This window comes from Cydia pomonella, chromosome 21 (assembly GCF_033807575.1).
Source record: "Cydia pomonella isolate Wapato2018A chromosome 21, ilCydPomo1, whole genome shotgun sequence".
Lineage (NCBI taxonomy): Eukaryota > Metazoa > Arthropoda > Insecta > Lepidoptera > Tortricidae > Cydia > Cydia pomonella.
In genome coordinates, this window is record NC_084723.1 from 7,754,669 (window position 1) to 7,774,572 (window position 19,904).

At 35.5% G+C, this 19,904-nt stretch overlaps 1 protein-coding gene across 1 annotated transcript; it reads left to right on the forward strand.

Moving 5' to 3' along the window:
• The first annotated feature begins 5,543 nt into the window (after positions 1–5,543).
• On the forward strand, positions 5,544–19,437 carry LOC133529476 (transient receptor potential channel pyrexia-like). The gene is made up of 10 exons (XM_061867191.1): positions 5,544–5,772; positions 9,307–9,406; positions 10,669–10,785; positions 12,585–12,676; positions 13,067–13,154; positions 13,644–13,869; positions 15,009–15,242; positions 15,852–16,907; positions 16,996–17,253; positions 17,453–19,437. Exons 1-10 carry the CDS (start codon positions 5,763–5,765, stop codon positions 18,479–18,481), a joined length of 3,210 nt encoding a protein of 1,069 aa, XP_061723175.1. The 5' UTR covers positions 5,544–5,762; the 3' UTR covers positions 18,482–19,437.
• Positions 19,438–19,904: the final 467 nt, after the last annotated feature.

Below are 19,904 nucleotides of genomic sequence, written 5' to 3' on the forward strand. Positions count from 1 at the left end.
TAGTCTTCTATGTTTTTTTCGTTCGCTGCTCAAACCGTAACCCCGAAATCAAGAAATAGCATTTGTCTCTTTCGTACACTTGGGGCGGTCTAGCGTTGAGATTTTCTATGGCAGAGTCGATTTTTTTTTCGTGATTTCGGAGTTGGCCCCCTAATAAAAGTTGCTCAGTAAGACCTAAACATTCACGGGTTTGAATAAATGGTTTTAGTAAATAAACATGCTATATAATTTCTTACCGACCATCTCAGTTATAAGTGGTAGGTCAAATAACTACTTCTCGAACTAGAGCTTTTAAGACGCCAATTTATATGAGGTTGGTAACACTTATGTATTAATACATTATTGATATAGGGGAAATACCCAAAGCTATTATAGACATGCCAGCACTGTTCTGAAATGATTAAATTTTACATAAAAACCCATATCGCATGTTTAAGAGGAAGTAACCTTCCGATTAGAACAATTTGTAAATCATTTACAAATCACTATGTCCAAATTAGTTTAAGCCGTCCAAATGTGACTCATGACTTACTCATACCGTATTTGTTTACGTGGCAAACGAGCAGGCGAGCTGATGATACGGTTGTTGGCTTTTGTATACGTAAGCTACTTTATAAAGTAAAATAAAAAAATAATTTGTAAACTACCTCTGCCCGCGGTTCTGCTCGTGTCTGATTCAGTCTGTGAAACCGCTCTATTATATTAATAAAAACAATTTATGACAAAGTTGTTAGATATACATAATTATGTTCCCATTTAACGGCTTCCTAGCCTAGTCGGTTGTGTGTGACCCTGCCTACAAAGCAGGAGGTCCCGGTTCCAATTTAACTTAAATAAATATTATAGGACATTATTACACAAATTGACTAAGCCCCGCAGTAAGCTCAAGAAGGCTTGTATTGTGAGTACTCAGACAACGACATATATATGACTACCTACAGTATATCAATACTTAAATACATAGAAAACACCCATGATTCAGGAGCACGGGTATTTGCGTACTCCTCATACAAATAAATTGCCTTACCGGGATTTGAACCCAGAACCATCGGCTTCATAGGCAGGGTCACTACCCACTAGGCCAGACCAGTCGCCAAACTCGAACTGCGTAAAATTATCTTATTTATATTTACATACAGGTAGGTAGACAGCGAATAAAAATAATTAACTTGATAACAGTTGTTGTTGGACTTTAATGTGTTATGTTTTTATTAGGATCACAGTTTCTGTAGGTGACTTTGATGATTCAATTTTCCAAGAATGTTCTTTAAGCTTTACTGTGGTTATGAGTGCTCCAATTTTGATGCAAATGACGTAAACCACGGGAGCAGACAACAACTTTCAATGACACAAGTTACTCCTACAATATAATATATCATATTAAGTGTCACGCGAACGAAGATGCAGCGATAAGATTGAAGTTACGTTTGGCGGCGGGTTGAAGTTAAGGTAGATAAACTCTGACCACGCTAAGTTTACACTAACTCGGCAGTGACACACTCGTAGTTACGTATGCCATAGGAGCGCCATAATTGACATGGAAACTCAGCGAGGTTGGACTCTTTCTTCTTCTTCAAAATTCTTTATTGCAAAAAAATACACAACACAGCTCTTCCCTAAATGTAACATAATGTAGGTATACAATTAAATTTAACTAAACTAATAATACAAATTCTTTATTACCACAACTTTAAAAGTAATCCAATTGTCGTATGTAAAATATTGTCCAGAAATAAACAGAAGAACTCTTTTGACTGAAACTTATTTGCAATTCGTTTATTGTTTGTAATAATAATAAGAATTAGGTACCGCATAATTTTATATCAATTAAAGTACCTACTTTTCTCAAAAAAGCAGGAACATCTGGTATTTCATTAATAATAACCTGAAACAAAACTGTCATAGGTAAATCATGTCAAAATCATCAATCAATCAATCATAGTAAAATGTTTTTGGTCTGCGTCGACAACGTATGTATATAACAGTAAAATATAAAACATACCTAGGTCACTTGCTTGTTTTGCTCTTTTGTCATTTACTTTTTGCGTTTTAAAAAAAACACTTGTACTAGATAATCTCGAAGAGGAATTTTCAGTTTTGTATTGCTAATTCTTTTAGTATTTTAATCATTTCCGTTTACCGTTCAACCACAAACAAACAAGTAACAAAAAATGAACGGTGATTATCGGGCTCGGCTGACGAAAATCCCCGTTATTACGTCTTCGCAAAAAAATACAGCGATCATAAGATATAATTCTAATATTTTTTAGGTTGATCAAGATAGGCTTTAGGTAGGATGGAGAAGAAAATTATAAAGTAATTTATTAGATACTATGTTAATTTATAGTAAACATTAAGTAATACATAATCGTCCATTACTCAAATTTATAAAATAAGACAGTAAAAATAGTTTGGACTTTTATAAAATAACAAATCGAAAATACCAAAAATATATCTTCAGTGTCTCTGCCAAGATAAAAAAACAAAAGACCATATACTAACTCAATAACAAAAAAAAACAAACAATAAAACTTACTGAGTACTTAAACTAATGGTAAAACAACTGGTCCAAATGGCCGTCAACGGACAAGGTGCCCAAAAGGCTGGCCGTATTTTCCCGCTGCATGGCGATAGGTAATTACGCGTTGTGCGAAATAGTGGCTAGCCCTCTGGTCGCCTCTATTAGGCTCTATTTACCATTCCTATTCGTTGGATGGCAGTCCAAAATTTACGTGTCACTGAAAAGTAACCTAAGTTTGAAGGGTATTAGCTGAAGTACAGACTTGTCTGAGAACTAAATGCTGGTGATAAAATAACGTTCTTATAAAGTAGGTTCATACAAATAAACAATTGTACCCATTTTTTTAATGTGACACTGATTTTTACTCCCTTTTGTAAAGTATAATTCTTCACAATCCGCGTATTCTCGTCTAACGACAATCCCAAAGTAAACAAGTAATAAATAAAGACGCGATCTAAATTTTAATTTAATTATAGTAATTATATTACGTTTTGATCAATAAAAAACAAGCTTTAAAATCATGGCAAACTTTTTTTACTAAAAGCATTGTATTACATTTTATCAGGTAAAATCATTGTGACAGAACTTATGATTATGACCTAACTAAATCCACAAAATTATCGACAGAACAACAAACTTGATTATATACAATAACCTATTAGAATTCAAGGACGCCTGGTTAGCGTCTCGGCGTCGTTTTAAATTAATAAATTAATTCCGTAGACAGTTTTTAGACGCGCGTCTTATATAGTAAACTCAGCGAGAAAAAAATACACAAATACGTTAATTGTGTGCACGCACGTAACGTAATAGCTCTTAGTGATATGATACTACCCTTTTAAATATAGCATTACTTAAAAACGACTTTAATTATCATTAATGTATTTTGTTCATAATAAAACACTATTTTGATTTGGGTACAGTAACTTATAGATTGTTGAAGGCTCCTAATTTATTAAGTCTGTAATAAATTATAATCAACACACCATTTAACGTTACGGTCTTCATTTAATGGATTTTGACATCAAATTATCATAGCTCGTTACCTTGTGATTCAGAGAGCCTACCGCGAACCACGTTCGACGTGTTGCCTCCCTGTCACACTTAGCTACGAATTTACAAGTGCAATAGAGAGACAACAACGTGACATCGTCGTGAGACGTCGAACGTGGTTCGCGGTAGGCCCTCTCATATCTCGGTGTTTCCTCAGGGACTAAAATCAGAGCAGCTACATCTATTATTTGTACATATTTAATCTCTTTAAGACTGTATCAATTAGAAAGAAAACAACTTTATAAGGTATATTAAAAGACGATTTTTATTCTTTAAACATCAAGGGAATTTAAAGGAGCGCCTGACAAGATGTTAGTTTTGTTGTGATGTTAGCTTTATGTCCAAGGCGACATCGATGCTATTTTTATACTACGTCGGTGGCAATCAAGCATACGGCCCGCCTGATGGTAAGCAGTTACCGTAGCCTATGGACGCCTGCAACTCCACCATCTACCTACTTTCAACCATAAGGCCGGCGCCCCACTGCAGCGCACGCTATGTACACGACCCACGTTCCTATACAACATTTCGTGGGCTTGCCCACGGTTTGTATTAAAACGTGGGCCGTGGATGTAGCGTGCGCAGCAGTGGGGCGCCGGCCTAAGATTCTATACAAATAAGCTTCTGGCAAAAAAATCATTTTTGGTACAAGCTTTTGTCTGACTCTACTTTTCTTACCACAGGTATAGTTGGCTCTCATCGAGATAATTCTAAAAACCCTGATGATCTTTCCGGCCGATTTCGACCATGGCGACCACTTCGACTCCTAGTTAGCTCAGCGCTCATGCGCCCGAAGATGGCTGACATAGCCGATCTTCGAGGTGAACCCCCGTGCACATTGAGGGCACTACGTAGCTGGTGTCCTCATGTGCCCTCAATGTGCCCTCAAAAACCCTAAACACAATTGGGTTGCGTTGTTTCATCATAGAGTTCCTATGGCCACATGTCTCCATCATCCGATCAGCTCGATGGTAACATAATAATATTGCATTGGCACCCGACCTACATATGTAAATTTTTAGCTAAATCGAAAATCGGGAAGTGGATCAAATTTAGCTCCCAAAATTTGACACTAAATAAGTAACATACATACTAACAGGGTAAGTTAAATAAAAGCTTGTAAAAACATAAATTTTACTTTAGGTAGTGTAGGTTATTTTTACTCATTAAGGGAGGCTCAATGCAAAAAAAAACCGGTCGAGTGCGAGTTCGTTTATTTAAATTGATCTAGAACTAAGAAATTTGGCAAATAATATCGTTTTATCTCATACTACAAGTACGTACAGGGAAAAATCTGAAAAGTCGAAATTTGTAAAAAATAAGTTAAATGTGTACGGCACCCTCGGTGGGCGAGTCCAACTCGCACTTGTCCGTTTTTTTCTTAAAACTACCATCTACTACGTGAGCAGTAGAAGACAATTGTAATTAATCTAAATTCAATAAAGAAGTTGGGTTAATTAGGCCCAATCGGTCCCCATAATAAGACTTGGTTAATGTACCTACAATTTATAAGGTTTATGTGACGATTGCATCGAAAACAGGTTTAAGTCTTGAAGAATTTGACTTAAAAATAGAAAATAAAAATATAAAAGAGCCAAAACTTAACAAAACAAATATAAAAAATCCTGCCTGGTCTACTAAGCAAACAAACTAGATATTCATTTGAATTGAAATTTAAATAATATTGATATTACACACAAATGACACGAACCCCGCACACATACTACAGACAAAGCCATGGGCATTCCCCACCATAATAAAATAAATCTGTCTTGTCCATTGATCCAATTATGGATGAACATTCCAAAGTGACGCAATATTGGGATTTGCGACGACAAGACCATAGGTTTGTATAACAGCAATGCAACTGACTAACAACAAACCTTACACCATTGCAATAAGGATTACGAATGATCAGTCAACAACGCTTCATGATCCCACTATTAAGTCTGTATATCAACCTGTTTGTTAGTTGTGCGCAGGCGCTGCCGTGCGTTGATCGTGTTTTTTTTATTTAATCTGTCATGCTGTTGACATTCTTATCACTTGAATAGAGGTCAATTTTGACTAACAATTAGTGTTTATTGAGTGTTTGAGAATGTGGAATTTCATGTCAAACAGTGTTTTGTTTTTAAATGTTGCGAAACTTGTAAATTGTGTTGTTAAGTGAGTGATAATAATATAAACAATGCCGAAAGGTACAAATTATTATTATTATTTTAAGTATGTAACACTATATTTATATTGTTATGGGTTTATTGTTATAAACTAGAAACTCGTTAAATAAAAATTGACAACACGACTCATGGACTCATGGGCATTCTTAATTGACGCTATGAGGTTTTTAGGGTTCCGTAGCCAAATGGCAAAAACGGAACCCTTATAGATTCGTCATGTCCGTCTGTCTGTCCGATTATGTCACAGCCACTTTTTTCCGAAACTATAAGAGCTATACTGTTCAAACTTGGTAAGTAGATGTATTCTATAAACCGCATTAAGATGTCTACACAAAAATAGAAATAAAACAATAAATTTTAGGGGTTCCCCAAACTTAGAACTGAAACTCAAAAAATATTCTTTCGTCAAACCCATACGTGTGGGGTATCTATGGATAGGTCTTTAAAAATGATATTGAGGTTTCTAATATCATTTTTTTCTAAACTGAGTAGTTTGCGCGAGAGACACTTCCATAGTGGAAAAATGTGTCCCCCCCTCCGTAACTTCTAAAATAACAGAATGAAAAATCTAAAAAAAATATATGTATGATATACATTACCATGCAAACTTCCACCGAAAATTAGTTTGAACCAGATCTAGTAAGTAGTTTTTTTAATATGTCATAAATGGTACGGAACCGTCGTACTTGGCCGCTTTTTATATTTTTAATTAAATGTTTGCAATCCAAAATATCGAAGAATAAGAAAAACGACAAACATCAAACAAGTTTGGCTGTTATTGCTCTTACTCCTACAATAACTTGTTTTAATAGATATAGAATAAAATACCAGCTCATTGTTTCCAAAAAAGTGACCCGTTTTCTCGGTTTTTAAGTATAACAATTATTACAAGAATAGAACAAAACAATGAAAGAGATTGCAACCTCTTGTTACAATAATTGTGCCTACACTTGCGATGTTAAAATTAAAATTGTCTAATAACATGAAATTAACTTGGTGTCAGAAGGACACGCCATCCTAATTGCTTTAATTATAATATTGTCATTCACACGGAAGATACTACAGTACAGCTACATTCATCTGCAATATAATATATGTATAAGGAAAAATTGGCCGAGAGCCTGGTTCATATAATGCTTGTTACAATTTTGAATTGGTTTTGACCAAGTTTTGACACTACCTTGACGATTATTTTGGTGGTTGGTGGTGATCTGGACTAGTGGGTAGTTAACCTGCCTATGAAGCCTATATTTATTTCTGAGATGTTCTTGAGTCACGGGTGTTTTCTATGTATATAAGTATGTATATTTATCTATATACGTATGCATATCATTGCCAAGTACCATAGTACAGGCTTTGCTTAGTTTGGTGCTAGGCCGATTTGTGTAAGATTGTCCCCAAATATTTATATTTATATTACATAACTTTCACTTAATTTCGCTTGCACCAATCAGCGTAACCGATCTTCCCGGTCGTATCCAAGCCACTTCTAAATTGCAGCATGTTTTTAATCTGAATCGGGCTCCAGGACTCCGAAGACGCCAATGCAAATTTAAAAACAATTAATTAAAAGATGTTTTAAGACTCGTACCCACAGGTCGGCGTAGCTATGTCCGAGCTAAACCTTTATTTTAAACAATTATACCTACTAGTAATTAATGTTTTCAACAATATAATAATCGGGAAGTTGCCATATTGGCCAGATGCAAAGTCGGTGGAGGAAGAAGTGGCGCTGATTGTACCAACACACTTACTAAATAACATACTTGGCTTGGTTGACCCAAAATGAGTCTTGATGCTAACGTTGTGCGAGAAAGCTGCCAGCTCTGCGGTCACCTGTGAAGTCGACCAGCCTTTTCGATAACTCTTTAAAAAGTTGTAGAGCATTAGGACCCCAAGGGCAAAGCGTCTCAACCCCAAATGTACTTTTGGCCTTTCCTAGTTACCTCACTTCGAATAAAACACTCATGTCATAAACTCTATTTTTAAAACACACCTCAAATCGTACAATTGTCGCATTGTTTTAGTGACTGATGAGTAACGGGTCAAACTGATATCGATTTAAAAATAACAATGACAATACTCAAATGAAATCCCGAACTAGATGATTCAAGTGAGCAAAACTTGAGGAAAAGTTGGCATGGTTCGATTTATTAAGGCTTATATAGTATAATCTTATAATATAGCAGGTATAACAGCTGTCACCTTTATTACATTAGACAATAGAGTTCACTGAAGAACTACAGTCAAGTGAGTGAATATGATAATGGGCTGATTTTTACTATTAATATAATTTTAGTCTAAAATTATGCAAAAGAAGAGATAACCTTGCAATCTGTCGCGGTAGGAATATTAAATACAGGATGATTCAGGAGACGTGAGCGGGATCAAGCCTGCATATTCGGTATATTACCAGCAACTGTTTCGTACCAGTATTTGAGAGATTAACGTTAATTTAATTTTTACTGTTCAAAAAAAAGAGTTTTATTTTATTTACGATATTTATGGTCACCCTCTTTGTTTTATCCATAATAAGTGACAAATTGAATGTCATCGGAGTGTGGTTACTTTTATAAAATCATATCTCACTCAAGTGTGACATTTTATTTTCTTCATAATCAAAGTGCTGTCATAACGGTTAAAGAGGTTTTATCTTTGTTAATTAATTGTTGTAGGGTGTCCATGATTGTAGATAATCAAATTTATCCTTAAGAAAAAGTTAAATAACAGATAAAAAGCGTGATTGTTTTACTTAAATATGATGGTCAACGATTCATTAACATTTACTGATTGTGTAGTCTTAGTCCAGCTCACGTCTCATGAATCACCCTGTATAAGACAAATGCGAAAATATAGGATGACGAAATTTTGGAAAAGTTGGCCAAACAAAATTAAAATACATTAATTCGAGTTAACTAACATTATTATCGGGGGTAGTAATTGTCCGTCTAAGGAGTTAATAAAAACAATTCCGCGTTTGTTACTTAGTGTTGCGTTGCTCTTTAATACTATTTTACAAGCTTTTATTTAACCGGCTATGTACCTATGTACGGTAGGTATATATGTAACTTTATATGTTTGTATAGTACAGTCAGCGTCAAATATTTTGTAGCAACCAAAGTAGCCAAATAGTTCGGTACACCATATATTTAGTATGGTGTACCGAACTATTTGGACACGATGACTGCTACAAAGTATTTGACGCTGACTGTACGAGCCGTATAGCGACATCTTATTCAGCTGTCGATTAGAGACACGATTTTTTTCTTGCGCCATTATTCATAAACGTTTGTCAAAGCCTGACAAGCCCTTGATAATCGTTTGTCCTTGTCCCTAATATTGATATTTGTGTTTGTCAGTAAGAGACAAAACTTAAAAGAGGTTTTGAAGAGATTGCTAAGTTTTATGAATAAGGATTAGACACCTGCTTCAATTCATAACTTTTTGCTATAACGTAATCGTCACGAAATGAAACTCGTGATTGTTATTAAAGTGTTGAGTCTAGACAAATCAAGTCAAATTGTCTATAATAATTAACACTAATTGTGATTGTAGACGTGGAGCAAGGATTGCTGGAGGTGACGCAGAGTATTCCGCTGATACCTTTGCCCTCCAGGAACTCCAACCATTTCCCGGGGCCTGATGATCCTGAAAGGTATTTATTTAGAATAAGAATAATTTATCTACATAAATATTATAAAAGAAGAAACTGACTGACTGACTGACTGACATATCAACGCACATCCTAAACCGCTGATTCTAGAGATTCCAAATTTGGCACGTAGGTTCTTTAAAAGGTCTAGGGGTGCACTAAGGGGGTGAAATGGGGGTCCAAAGTTTGTATGGGGAAACAAGATTAGTTAGACTAATTTATTGGAAACTTTACAAGAGTATTCCTACGAACGAAAAAAGTAACAGTATATTTAACTTGAATGTTCATATGAAATTTTACGTTATTTCAGAACATCATTTTAAAATGAGAGCCTAACTTTGATTGTGTTGTCGGCCAGGGTCGAGTGACTTATAATATAAAACTCCAGGGAATCGGTCACTCAGGCCGCAAGCCGCAATGACACGAATGATGTCATGCATTGTCTTTTTGCATATATGTGGTTAAACCCCCAGGGAATTCCTTCTAATTTGCTACTGATTCGTCAGACTAGCTGCAGCCCTTCTAGTTGGTATATGTAAGTCGGTACTTACTGCTAGTTTTGTTTGCAGTGTAAATTTTACAGACCCTGTGATTCATAAGACTCCTAATTAAGAAAAAAAGAAAGTAATATTTTTTTTTCCTACTAAAAGGCTAGATTGTTTATGCATCCAATGTTTTACCTACATAAATTAGTGACAAATTGTGTCGTTCGACGAGTAAAGGTAGCTTATGGCGGTTGGCGCTTACGTTGCGTAACACCGTATTAGTATTGGGGAGTCGTTCTTTAATGATACAATTGAATTAATTTAAATAAATTGTAGGCGATTATAGGTGACTTTGTAGTAAAATGATGAATTATACCTAGACGTTATACATCATCCCGATACTTATTTTTTGATTTTTATTGTAGGAGCCTGGGGTCCGCTTTGCAACTAATCCTGAGAATTGGCGTAGGCACTTTATTGCGAAAGCGACTGCCATCTGACCTTCCAACCCAGAAGGTAAACTAGACCTTATCGGGATTAGTCCTGTTTCCTCACGATGTTTTCCTTCACCGAAAAGCGACTGGTAAATATCAAATTATATTTCGTGCATAAGTTCCAAAAAACTCAATGGTACTGATTGCAAGTCGCACGCTCTTACCACTAAGCCACCATTGTTAGTATTTTACCATAAATTTATTTTAAAAGCCCCCTTACAGTTGTCGCACAGTGTGACCTGTGATAACCTTACATATTGTTATAGAGTAATAATGATTTTCCCAGAGAATCCCTGCTGGAGCTAACCGCTCCAGTGTACGGACGGGCGCCGCCGCTCCGAACTCCGGACAGTGAACCCACCAGCCCAACTGAGTCAACATATAATGATACTGTGAGGAAGAGGTGAGAGAAAACTATTAAGATAAGTAGAATACTTTATTAAACAACTATTAAGTACATATACAATACTTTCCTACTTAAAATACAATTAATGAGAATCTTATTGGTGCCGTGCAGTGACGCTGTTATTTAAGGCATATGTATAAAAAAGATAGGAAATCTTACGCCTACCTATGCTACATTAAAATGGTGTTTATTTATTATTTATTTTGGGTTGCCACGCTTATTAAGTTAATTTGTATCGATAACACAATGTGAGGAAAAAACATATAATGATTCACGAGGGGAAAACATGACTCATTTCTTAAATCTCAGGCCCTTCGACAGACTGTAAGACAACCGATAAGTATACTAACGGCCCGATTCGAACAATGCTTAAGACTTCTTTTAATCATTGTTCAAATCGGGCCGTACATTAAACTATGTATGTATATGTATAAATACTTTTACAACTCTACACGTAAATACTATATTAACCTTTGCAAACCTGGAATAACCAATCAGGTTTTCCCTAAGTTGCGAAATAAGCAAGTTATGCTAAATAACAACTTATGTTAACCAGATGCACGCAAAGTGCGTTAAGGACGGGGTTTCCCCGAGCAAAGACTTTCTCAACTTGGTCGCTCGTGACTGGGGAAGTGACAGAAGCTATCTTGTTATTGATTGACGGCTTAAAAGTCAGTTTTTATATTCGTTACTTCAATATATATCTTGTGCAATATTACCCAAAAACAGCTGAAAAAGTTTGAAAATACGCTTACGGAAATAAGGTAGACGTCAGAGTGCTAGTCCCTGTCTCAATATGTGTCATCTTAAACTTAAGTTATGTCAATAGAGGTGATAATAGGGTGTCAGTAGGACTATTTACTTAATATGAGTATGTTTTAGTTGTCTTCCGAATTAGCTTAGGTTACCATACATTATTACTGGGTGCAAAATGAACGCTAATCTTACTGGATTGTTTTATTACTGCCGCTTTGATTTGATAATTAAATTAATTAACATAATTTCAAGTCTTCAATGTTTAATTCACAACTGAGTCGGGGAAATACCCTTAGCATTTAATTTGATGAATGAGTCAGAGGTTTGATAAGTGGACTGTTCTAATTAAAATAACATAAGACATAATAATGTTCTGGTATTATTACTAGACAAAACTGTGCATTTGACGGGTAGTTTCATCGGATAGGATTTGAGATAAAATATTATTTCCGCTGGTAGTTTTTATCAATTTTAGGAATCATAAAATATAATAAGATTGATATGTGCCATGTAAATCAATTGTCTAGACTAATTTTCTCGACGACCGGTTTGGCTTAGTGGGTAGTGACCCTAGCTGATTGTCCCGGGTTCAAATCCTGGTAAGGGCATTTATTCGTGTGATGAGCATGGATATTTGTTCCTGAGTCATGGGTGTTTTCTATGTATTTAAGTATTTATAAATATTTATATATTATATATATCGTTGTCTAAGTACCCTCAACACAAGCCTTATTGAGCTTACTGTGGGACTTAGTCAATTTGTGTAATAATGTCGTATAATATAAAAAAATTGACAATTTAGAGAGAGGCGAATGGAATAAGTGTTAGATTGATAAAAATAATGACAAAGAATTTAAAATTTTCAAGTGCGCTCACAGTTACATGTGTATTAACAGCGGGGCGACAATCGGCATTTCTAGCCCGGTCATATAAGAATAATGTATCAATGGCCTTGAGCGGCTGCCTGCCATTCCGCTGTCCGCTTGCGTCCAGATCGTGGCCTTATACATATTTTTACTTACCTATTTACTTGTTTCCAGTCATCTTCCTCGCTATCAGGCAGGATGGACGGAGTTACACCACGCCAGCGCCAAGAATCTCGGGTTTCGCATTCGAGTGCTTCTAAACGCAGGTAAATATATATGTTAGGATGCACAACTGACCATTGGTGACCTTACTTCTTTAAAACAAGGTGCACGAATGACCAGACAACTGTGTCAACCAGATCTGTGTAAGTTCGATCGGCCAGAAAAATACGCAGACCATGCAATGACGAAATATCATAATTACCTACTGTTTTATCGTATAAATACTATTCAGCTAGTTGAACGTTAACGATACTGAGAAAAGTAAATATAAATCAGCCAACTAGCAACCCAAATTACACCGATAGAATTAAGTGCCTGGATTGGTTTTGAATGTTTTTGATTGTACAGCGAGCTACATGGACGCGTTATGAAATCCATTCATAACGTGGCCAGACAATATTTTGGCTCTGAATATATTAAAAGTTTTCTTACAGGCCACGATCCCAACATTTGCGATGACAGAGGCAGAACTGCGCTTGACGTAGCTGGCTACGCTCATTATCGACGGAAAAAAATAGTTGAGTAAGTAGTTCTACTAAATAAAATTATAGAGACATAAGCTCATGATACTATCGTCTTCAGGTATAGACAACAGCTGGGGTAGGATGTCATGAGTGTAAAGATTCGTATTTATCGAAAACGTACCTTAGAAGTACCTACCGCCATGTCCTCAACAATATAAAACGAAAATCTGGTATTGCGGATTTTTTTTCAAACGACAGACCTTTGCAGAAGTTCTTAGTTTTAGCTTTAGTCTGCCAGTTTTATAAATAAAATACAAAAAAGATTTTGAGACAATCTTACACAAATCTACCTAAATAGTATATACCACAATAAGCTCAATAAGTCTTATGTTGCGGGGAGTGGACAATATCGTAAACTTGGGAACAAATGTTAGTGATAAACACACAAATTACCGGGAGTTGAACCCAAGACCTCATAATTCGTTGGCAAGGTCACTACTACACCTCCTACGTTACGAGACGATCAATTTGTTTTGAAATTGTACAGCTTAGCGGACGTAATAAGGATGCTACTAGAAGCAGGCGGCACATTCAACACGATGAAGGGAGAGATAGACAACATCGATACTCCTCTACACACGTCCGTCGAAATAAGATGTCTCCCGTCCATTCGGCTGCTGCTGGACGCCGGCGCGTCCGTCAAATGCTTGAACAGCTCTGGGTATACGCCGTTGCATCTTTGTGTGAAGCATAAAATTGATGAAGCTTTTAAGGTAAGTTCTTACTATAAAATAACAGGAATATATTTTTTAGAAAACGAATAAAATGTCCATATTGGAAATGAACATTTTGCTTCTTATGGAAATTGACAAAGCATTATAAAAACTTGTCATGCTTTGTTATTCATATTCGTATAGTGTAGTGTGTAGGTAGACATGCGGGCGCTATCTGTGATGTCAACCAATTCATACCTATTTGTGATTCGAGGCCCTAATACAGTGTTATTACTTAGAAGGTACACACTTCTTAAAGAGTTTATCTTCCGGGAAAAAAAATTTGAAGCTTTATAAAATAAGATGTTGACTTATAACCACGTTGGTCTGTGCTTATCCTTCTGAGACCCATAAGTAGTTGTTTTGTTTTGGACTTTAGAGCTAGTTCAAGATAGTTTGGCGATCGGTCTGGCCTAGTGGGCAGTGGCTCTGCCTATGAAGCCGAAGTTCCTGGATTCGAATCCCGGTAAACGCATTTATTTGTCTGATGAGCACAAATAGGTATTTGTTTCTGAGTCATGGGTGTTTTCTATGTATTTAGGTATTTAAGTATATCGTTGTCTGAGTACCCACAACACAAGCTTTCTTGAGCTTACTGTGGGACTTAGTCAATCTGTGTAAGAATGTCCTATAATATTTATTTATTTTTATTTATAAAATAGTGGAATATGTAAAACATTTGTACGTAACGCTTAGGAGGTTCTAACCATACTTTGTTACCTATATTTATTTTGTCCTGAACTTTTCCCTTTTAAGACGACCGATGACTATTGTTATTTAACCACGTAGGTAAATTGTAAAATAGCAATCAAAACTATCGAAGCAGCTAAGGTCTTCAAAAATATCTGAACATGCAATTTAACGTCTTGATAATAAAGGCCTTGTTCACATATTTGCGAACACCTTGCCAGCTTCGATATATCTGATTGCAACTGTACGACTTTTTGTCAAGTAAATTTGTTTTAGCGACGAGAGTGGATCAACCTTTAACATGCTTGCTTGCTTGCAACAGCTTGTATCATTCCATTTACATTCGTATTGTCTAAAAAGTGTTCGTGTTCATGTAATCAGGAACAGTAACTAAACAAAGTAAAATAATTAATCTGTTTACCAACTAAAGAGATTCAATCATTTTCCAGGTCCTCCTAAGCCACAAAATCGATGACCTGGATTCTTTAGCAGAACGAGCAAACACGAGGGACCACGACGGAGCTACACTCCTCCAAGCAGCCGTGATGTCAAGCTGGGTTCCTGGAGTCTGCGATATCTTGGACGCCGGAGCTGAAGTCACCGCTACGTCAAACCAGCCCTTCCACCGCTTCAAGAATGTTACGCTGGATGACGATCAGAACCTAATTTATCGACTGGATCAGGTATTGTAACACATTTGATTGAAGTCACTGTTCGATAAAGAACAGTTTATGGACCTTATGCGATGCGATCATGAAATATCCTATTCTAGCAGACGAAGTATTGTAGCAGAGCAGTAGGTAATCATTTTAATATATATCATACAATAAATAAAAAGTGTTTATTTATTATTTATTTATTATAGTAGTGTGAATACTTAAAAAACACACACCAAATTTAAATAAAAATAATCTGATTTGTTTCTACTTGTATTTTATTAAAGAAAGTTATTTAATTCACGTTTACCATCATACTGCCAAGTTTAATGTGAAGTATGGCATGTCTAGGAGTAACGAGTGTGTTAGTAAACAACGTGACGCAACTACCTAGACACGCGACTTATACTTAATTTATATAAGTAACTATTCTCACGGTCACTGGTTTTACCTATAGTAGATAATGAAAGATTACGGTGTCTGCAGTACAGTTCTAAGCAGTAATTATATCACGCCAGGAAAAATATGCAATTAAATACGGCACTTGTTTTCCGAAAACTATCTAAATTAGAACTATATATTGACTTAGTTGTGTTTTCTATGAATGTTACTTACTTTATTTTTTTTTTGTTTTAGATTCACGAAACACCGCTGCATTTAGCAGCCGATCGCGGAGATAAGGAAATACTCGAAATACTTCTAGGCACGAATGATGTCAACATTGACCTCTTCAATAAAATAGATCAGACCCCACTTTACATAGCTATTCGAAGCGGACACCTTGGCTGTGTTAAATTGCTAGTCCGAAAAGGTGCCAATCTTTTCAAAGTGACGGGAGAAAGAAGTACCGCTTTGCATGCAGCCATACAATTTGGCGACAAGAAAATTGTAGATTACATTCTCAGTTACGACGATGACGCTACACGAACAATGATAAATTCATTCGACAATCGCGGTTACGCTCCGGTGCACATTGCTGCAATGAATAATCGTCTTGAATGCATTAAGATGTTGTACTACAAGAAAGCTAATTTAAGACTCAAAACTAAAGGCGAGTTCATAGCAGATTGGACGCCTTTACAAATAGCTGCTTCTAAAAATTGTCCAGATGTAGTTGGAGCATTAATGGATATCGATCCAGAAGCCATTGAAGACATTGACGACAAAGGGCGTTCTGCCTTAAACTTAGCCGCTGATCGATGCCATCGAGACGTAGTTTCAACGATCTTACGCAAAGGTGCTGTTTTATCTAACCCTTCTGAATACCGGGATAAAAGGAAAAAAACTGTTATAGAAACTATAGCAACGAAGCTTCCCAATGCAACACAATTTTTTGAAGAAGTCTTTGATGAATTTATCGAATCTAAATTGCCAGAACTAGGTGAAGCTGGCTGTGAGATCAGTATAGATTATGGGGTCTTATTAAAAGATCATGAGACCAGTCAAATTAAAGTATTAGAGGAACTAGTCAGATGTAATCAGAAAAATATCCTCAAGCATCCATTGATTGAGAGTCTCATTTATTTAAAATGGATCACTTTGGTGCCGTTCTTTTACGTGATTGTAGCAATTTACACCATATTTGTTCTAACACTAAACTTTGTCTTAATAGTTAATTTCTGTGATAAAGATAAAAATAACTATATGAGTAGCAATCTGCTCTATGCTCCAACACTTTTGGTCATCGGTCAGGTACGTTTTTGAAGTATCACATTGTAAAATATCTCAAACCTTTTCTTTTATTTGCATCTTTGTAATTATTTGTGTTATTTATTTACAGGAACTCCTATTTATATACGTTAAAAGGCTACACTATATCATTTGTTTGGAGAATTGGGTAAAATTAGGCTCAATAGTCCTTACACTTGTACTGCTCTTTACTGAAGAAGATCAGTGGCTCGAACACGAATCTCTAAGACATGTGGCTACTGGAGCTTTGCTTCTGACGTGGGCTTATATGATGTACCTCCTCTCTAGGTTCCCATACTGGGGATATTATCTACAGATGTTCAGTAAAGTTGCTACTAACTTCTTCAAGGTAAGTTGAATACTTTATTTCTTTGAAGTTCAAAGATCCATTTTTAAATTATAGTATCCAATTTAGAAAGCATGAATAAGAATAAAGAGAAGTCATTTATCAATAGATTAAACGATCATTTATTTTCTCTGCTTATAACTACTGTACATTTTGTTACAAAATATGAGTATGTAACCAAAACAAAATATTCTTGTTTCAGATATTGCTGACATGCGCCTTCTTACTCATTGCTTTTGCACTAAGTTTCATGGTTCAATATCACGCGTACCCCCCTTTTGATGGACCATGGGCAGCTTTTGTGAAGACAGTAGCTATGATGACGTCAGAGTTTGACTACAGTGGATTATTTAAGGAACCCAATGTAACCCACGCTAGACCGTTAAGGCGTTTGAGGACAAATGTGTCAGCGGCTGACAATGGAACAAATCTTCTGAATTCTACAAACCATGCAAATGCATCGAACCTTGCTAACTTATCGCCTCACTATTTCCGAAGCTTCCATACAGAAGAGTTTGCATACACAAAGACAATAGACCATATGTTGTTTGTACTATTCTTGATTTTGGTATCAATGGTATTTGTGAACTTCTTAATAGGTGTGGCAGTAAGTGACGTAGCAGATCTGAAAATGGTAGGGGATGTTAGAAGATTAAAGAAACAAGTGAATTTCTTAAGCCATCTAGATGCCTTTGTATTTGGAGGCGTGTTTAGAAGTTTGGTCCATAAGAAATTTCATTGTAGAAGATTTATAAGAAAAATCTACATTAGACCTTGTATTATAAAGCATTGGGAGGTATGTTATGAAGTCCTTGCAGATGCTGACGAACCTCATTATTTTGCCAAAGAACAGTCGCTACCACCTCATATTTTGGACTCTATATTGCATAAGGTAAAGACAAAATACCAGCAAAAAGAACGAGAAGCCAGCAAAAAAATGTACAGAGATCAAATGGACATGCTTTTCAAGACCATAGTAACCGATGATAGGTATTCCTTAACTGAATTAATAGAAAACTCGAAAGTCGAAAAGGGGATGGAGATACGAACAAAGTTTGGAGACATAATGAATCGTTTGGAAGAATTGGCTACTGCAATCAGTGATGTCAAGGACCAAGTGAAGGATATAGGAAAGAATCAACACAGCGTGTCTGATAAAAATACTCAGACGGAAAACTCCGGTGATAATAAGAGATTTGTGCTCAAGTTAAAGAATAAGAGTGTTAGCTAAGCAATTTTGTAGTATTTCGGTTTTTAGCTTACTTGTAATTTTTAGGGCGGTTGTACTAGCGCTAGGCTAGCGCTAGGTTGTATTGACGGATGATCAACGTCAATTAGCAATAAAATTTAGCCAACGTTTTAACGGTGATACGTTTTCGTGCAACTGATATAGATTTGTACTTATCTACAAGACTTGACTTTTTGTAGCATAATTTGTGAAGCAGATAGTGAGTACAAGTAAAAAGAACCTGTCTTTTAATTAAGTTTATTATACTCAACTTTTAATTTACCTTAAAAATTAAAAATATGGTTTAAATAGACAATAAATGGTAACGACTCGAAAGTTTCTATAATTGTCAAAGCATTTAATAATTTTAAGGAGACAAGTGTTATTCAAATATTTATTTTTAGAAGTCTAACAAACTGTAACGCTGTTCTGTAAAGGCAATTACCATTATTTTTCTCCCTGTAGCTCCTAAAAAATATTTTTTTAAAAGGCGCCTTAGATAAAGTATTGGCAATAATGTAAAAAACCCAAAAAAATACCGTGTAAAAATTAAAAATGTTTATTACTTTTTGATGATTTATAACTGTAAAAGTCGGCAAAATAATTAATTGTGAAACTTGAATAATGTATTAGCTGTAAAATAGATAAAACGGATAATTTTATCTATTCCATGTACTCTGTTCACTCTTTATTGACACACTTCAATAAAAGATGACAGAACGGTTAATTAATAGGAACAGAAGTTCAGAAGTTCGCAGGGTAACCAAAGAAATACACTAATTTATTGTCTAATACCTATCTTTAATGTGTACGCGTGTGTAAATTCATGATTCTTGTGTCAAGTATGTGCCTTTTTGTGAAAATTGAAAATATTAAAAAATAGTGTCCATGTTCTGATAATGTCAAGTGATGGTTATATTTATTTTATTAAATGCAATAAAAATAAATTATTTTATCAATTGACGTTTCTTTGTCCCATAACTGCAAGAGATTAAGATAAATCCGTACACGGAGAGAAGTTAATAACTCAAGATATTTTAAATTTGAACTTAAAATTGAACTTAAAAGAGTTACACAAGGTTCAAATTTCTAAATTTTTTTGTGTAGTAGTGCATGCAAGACTTTCATAAAACAGACTATTCACTTTTATTGGTAGCTTTTAATAGTGTATGATTTATTAACTGTTTTGGGTACAATACCAACAACAAGTAACAGTACATTCGCTACTTACATATATTTAAAAGTTCAAACTTTTTATTGAAATTACGTTATCGAGCTAGCTGTGTTAATTAAGCTTTATCTTAAATCGGTTTATGGAAATGATTCACCACAACCTTGGACGATCAGTTGACGACGATGACTCGCACAAAACTCGCGTCTTTACACCATTTACAAAATAAACAAATTAATTATTAAAAAGCGTAGG

What these genes read in the sequence shown, in the direction of transcription:
- LOC133529476 (XM_061867191.1), top strand. An exon ending in AATGATACTGTGAGGAAGAG is followed by an intron (nt 10,786 to 12,584) that starts GTGAGAGAAAAC and finishes ACTTGTTTCCAG; the next exon opens with TCATCTTCCTCGCTATCAGG. An exon ending in TAATTTATCGACTGGATCAG is followed by an intron (nt 15,243 to 15,851) that starts GTATTGTAACAC and finishes TTTTTGTTTTAG; the next exon opens with ATTCACGAAACACCGCTGCA.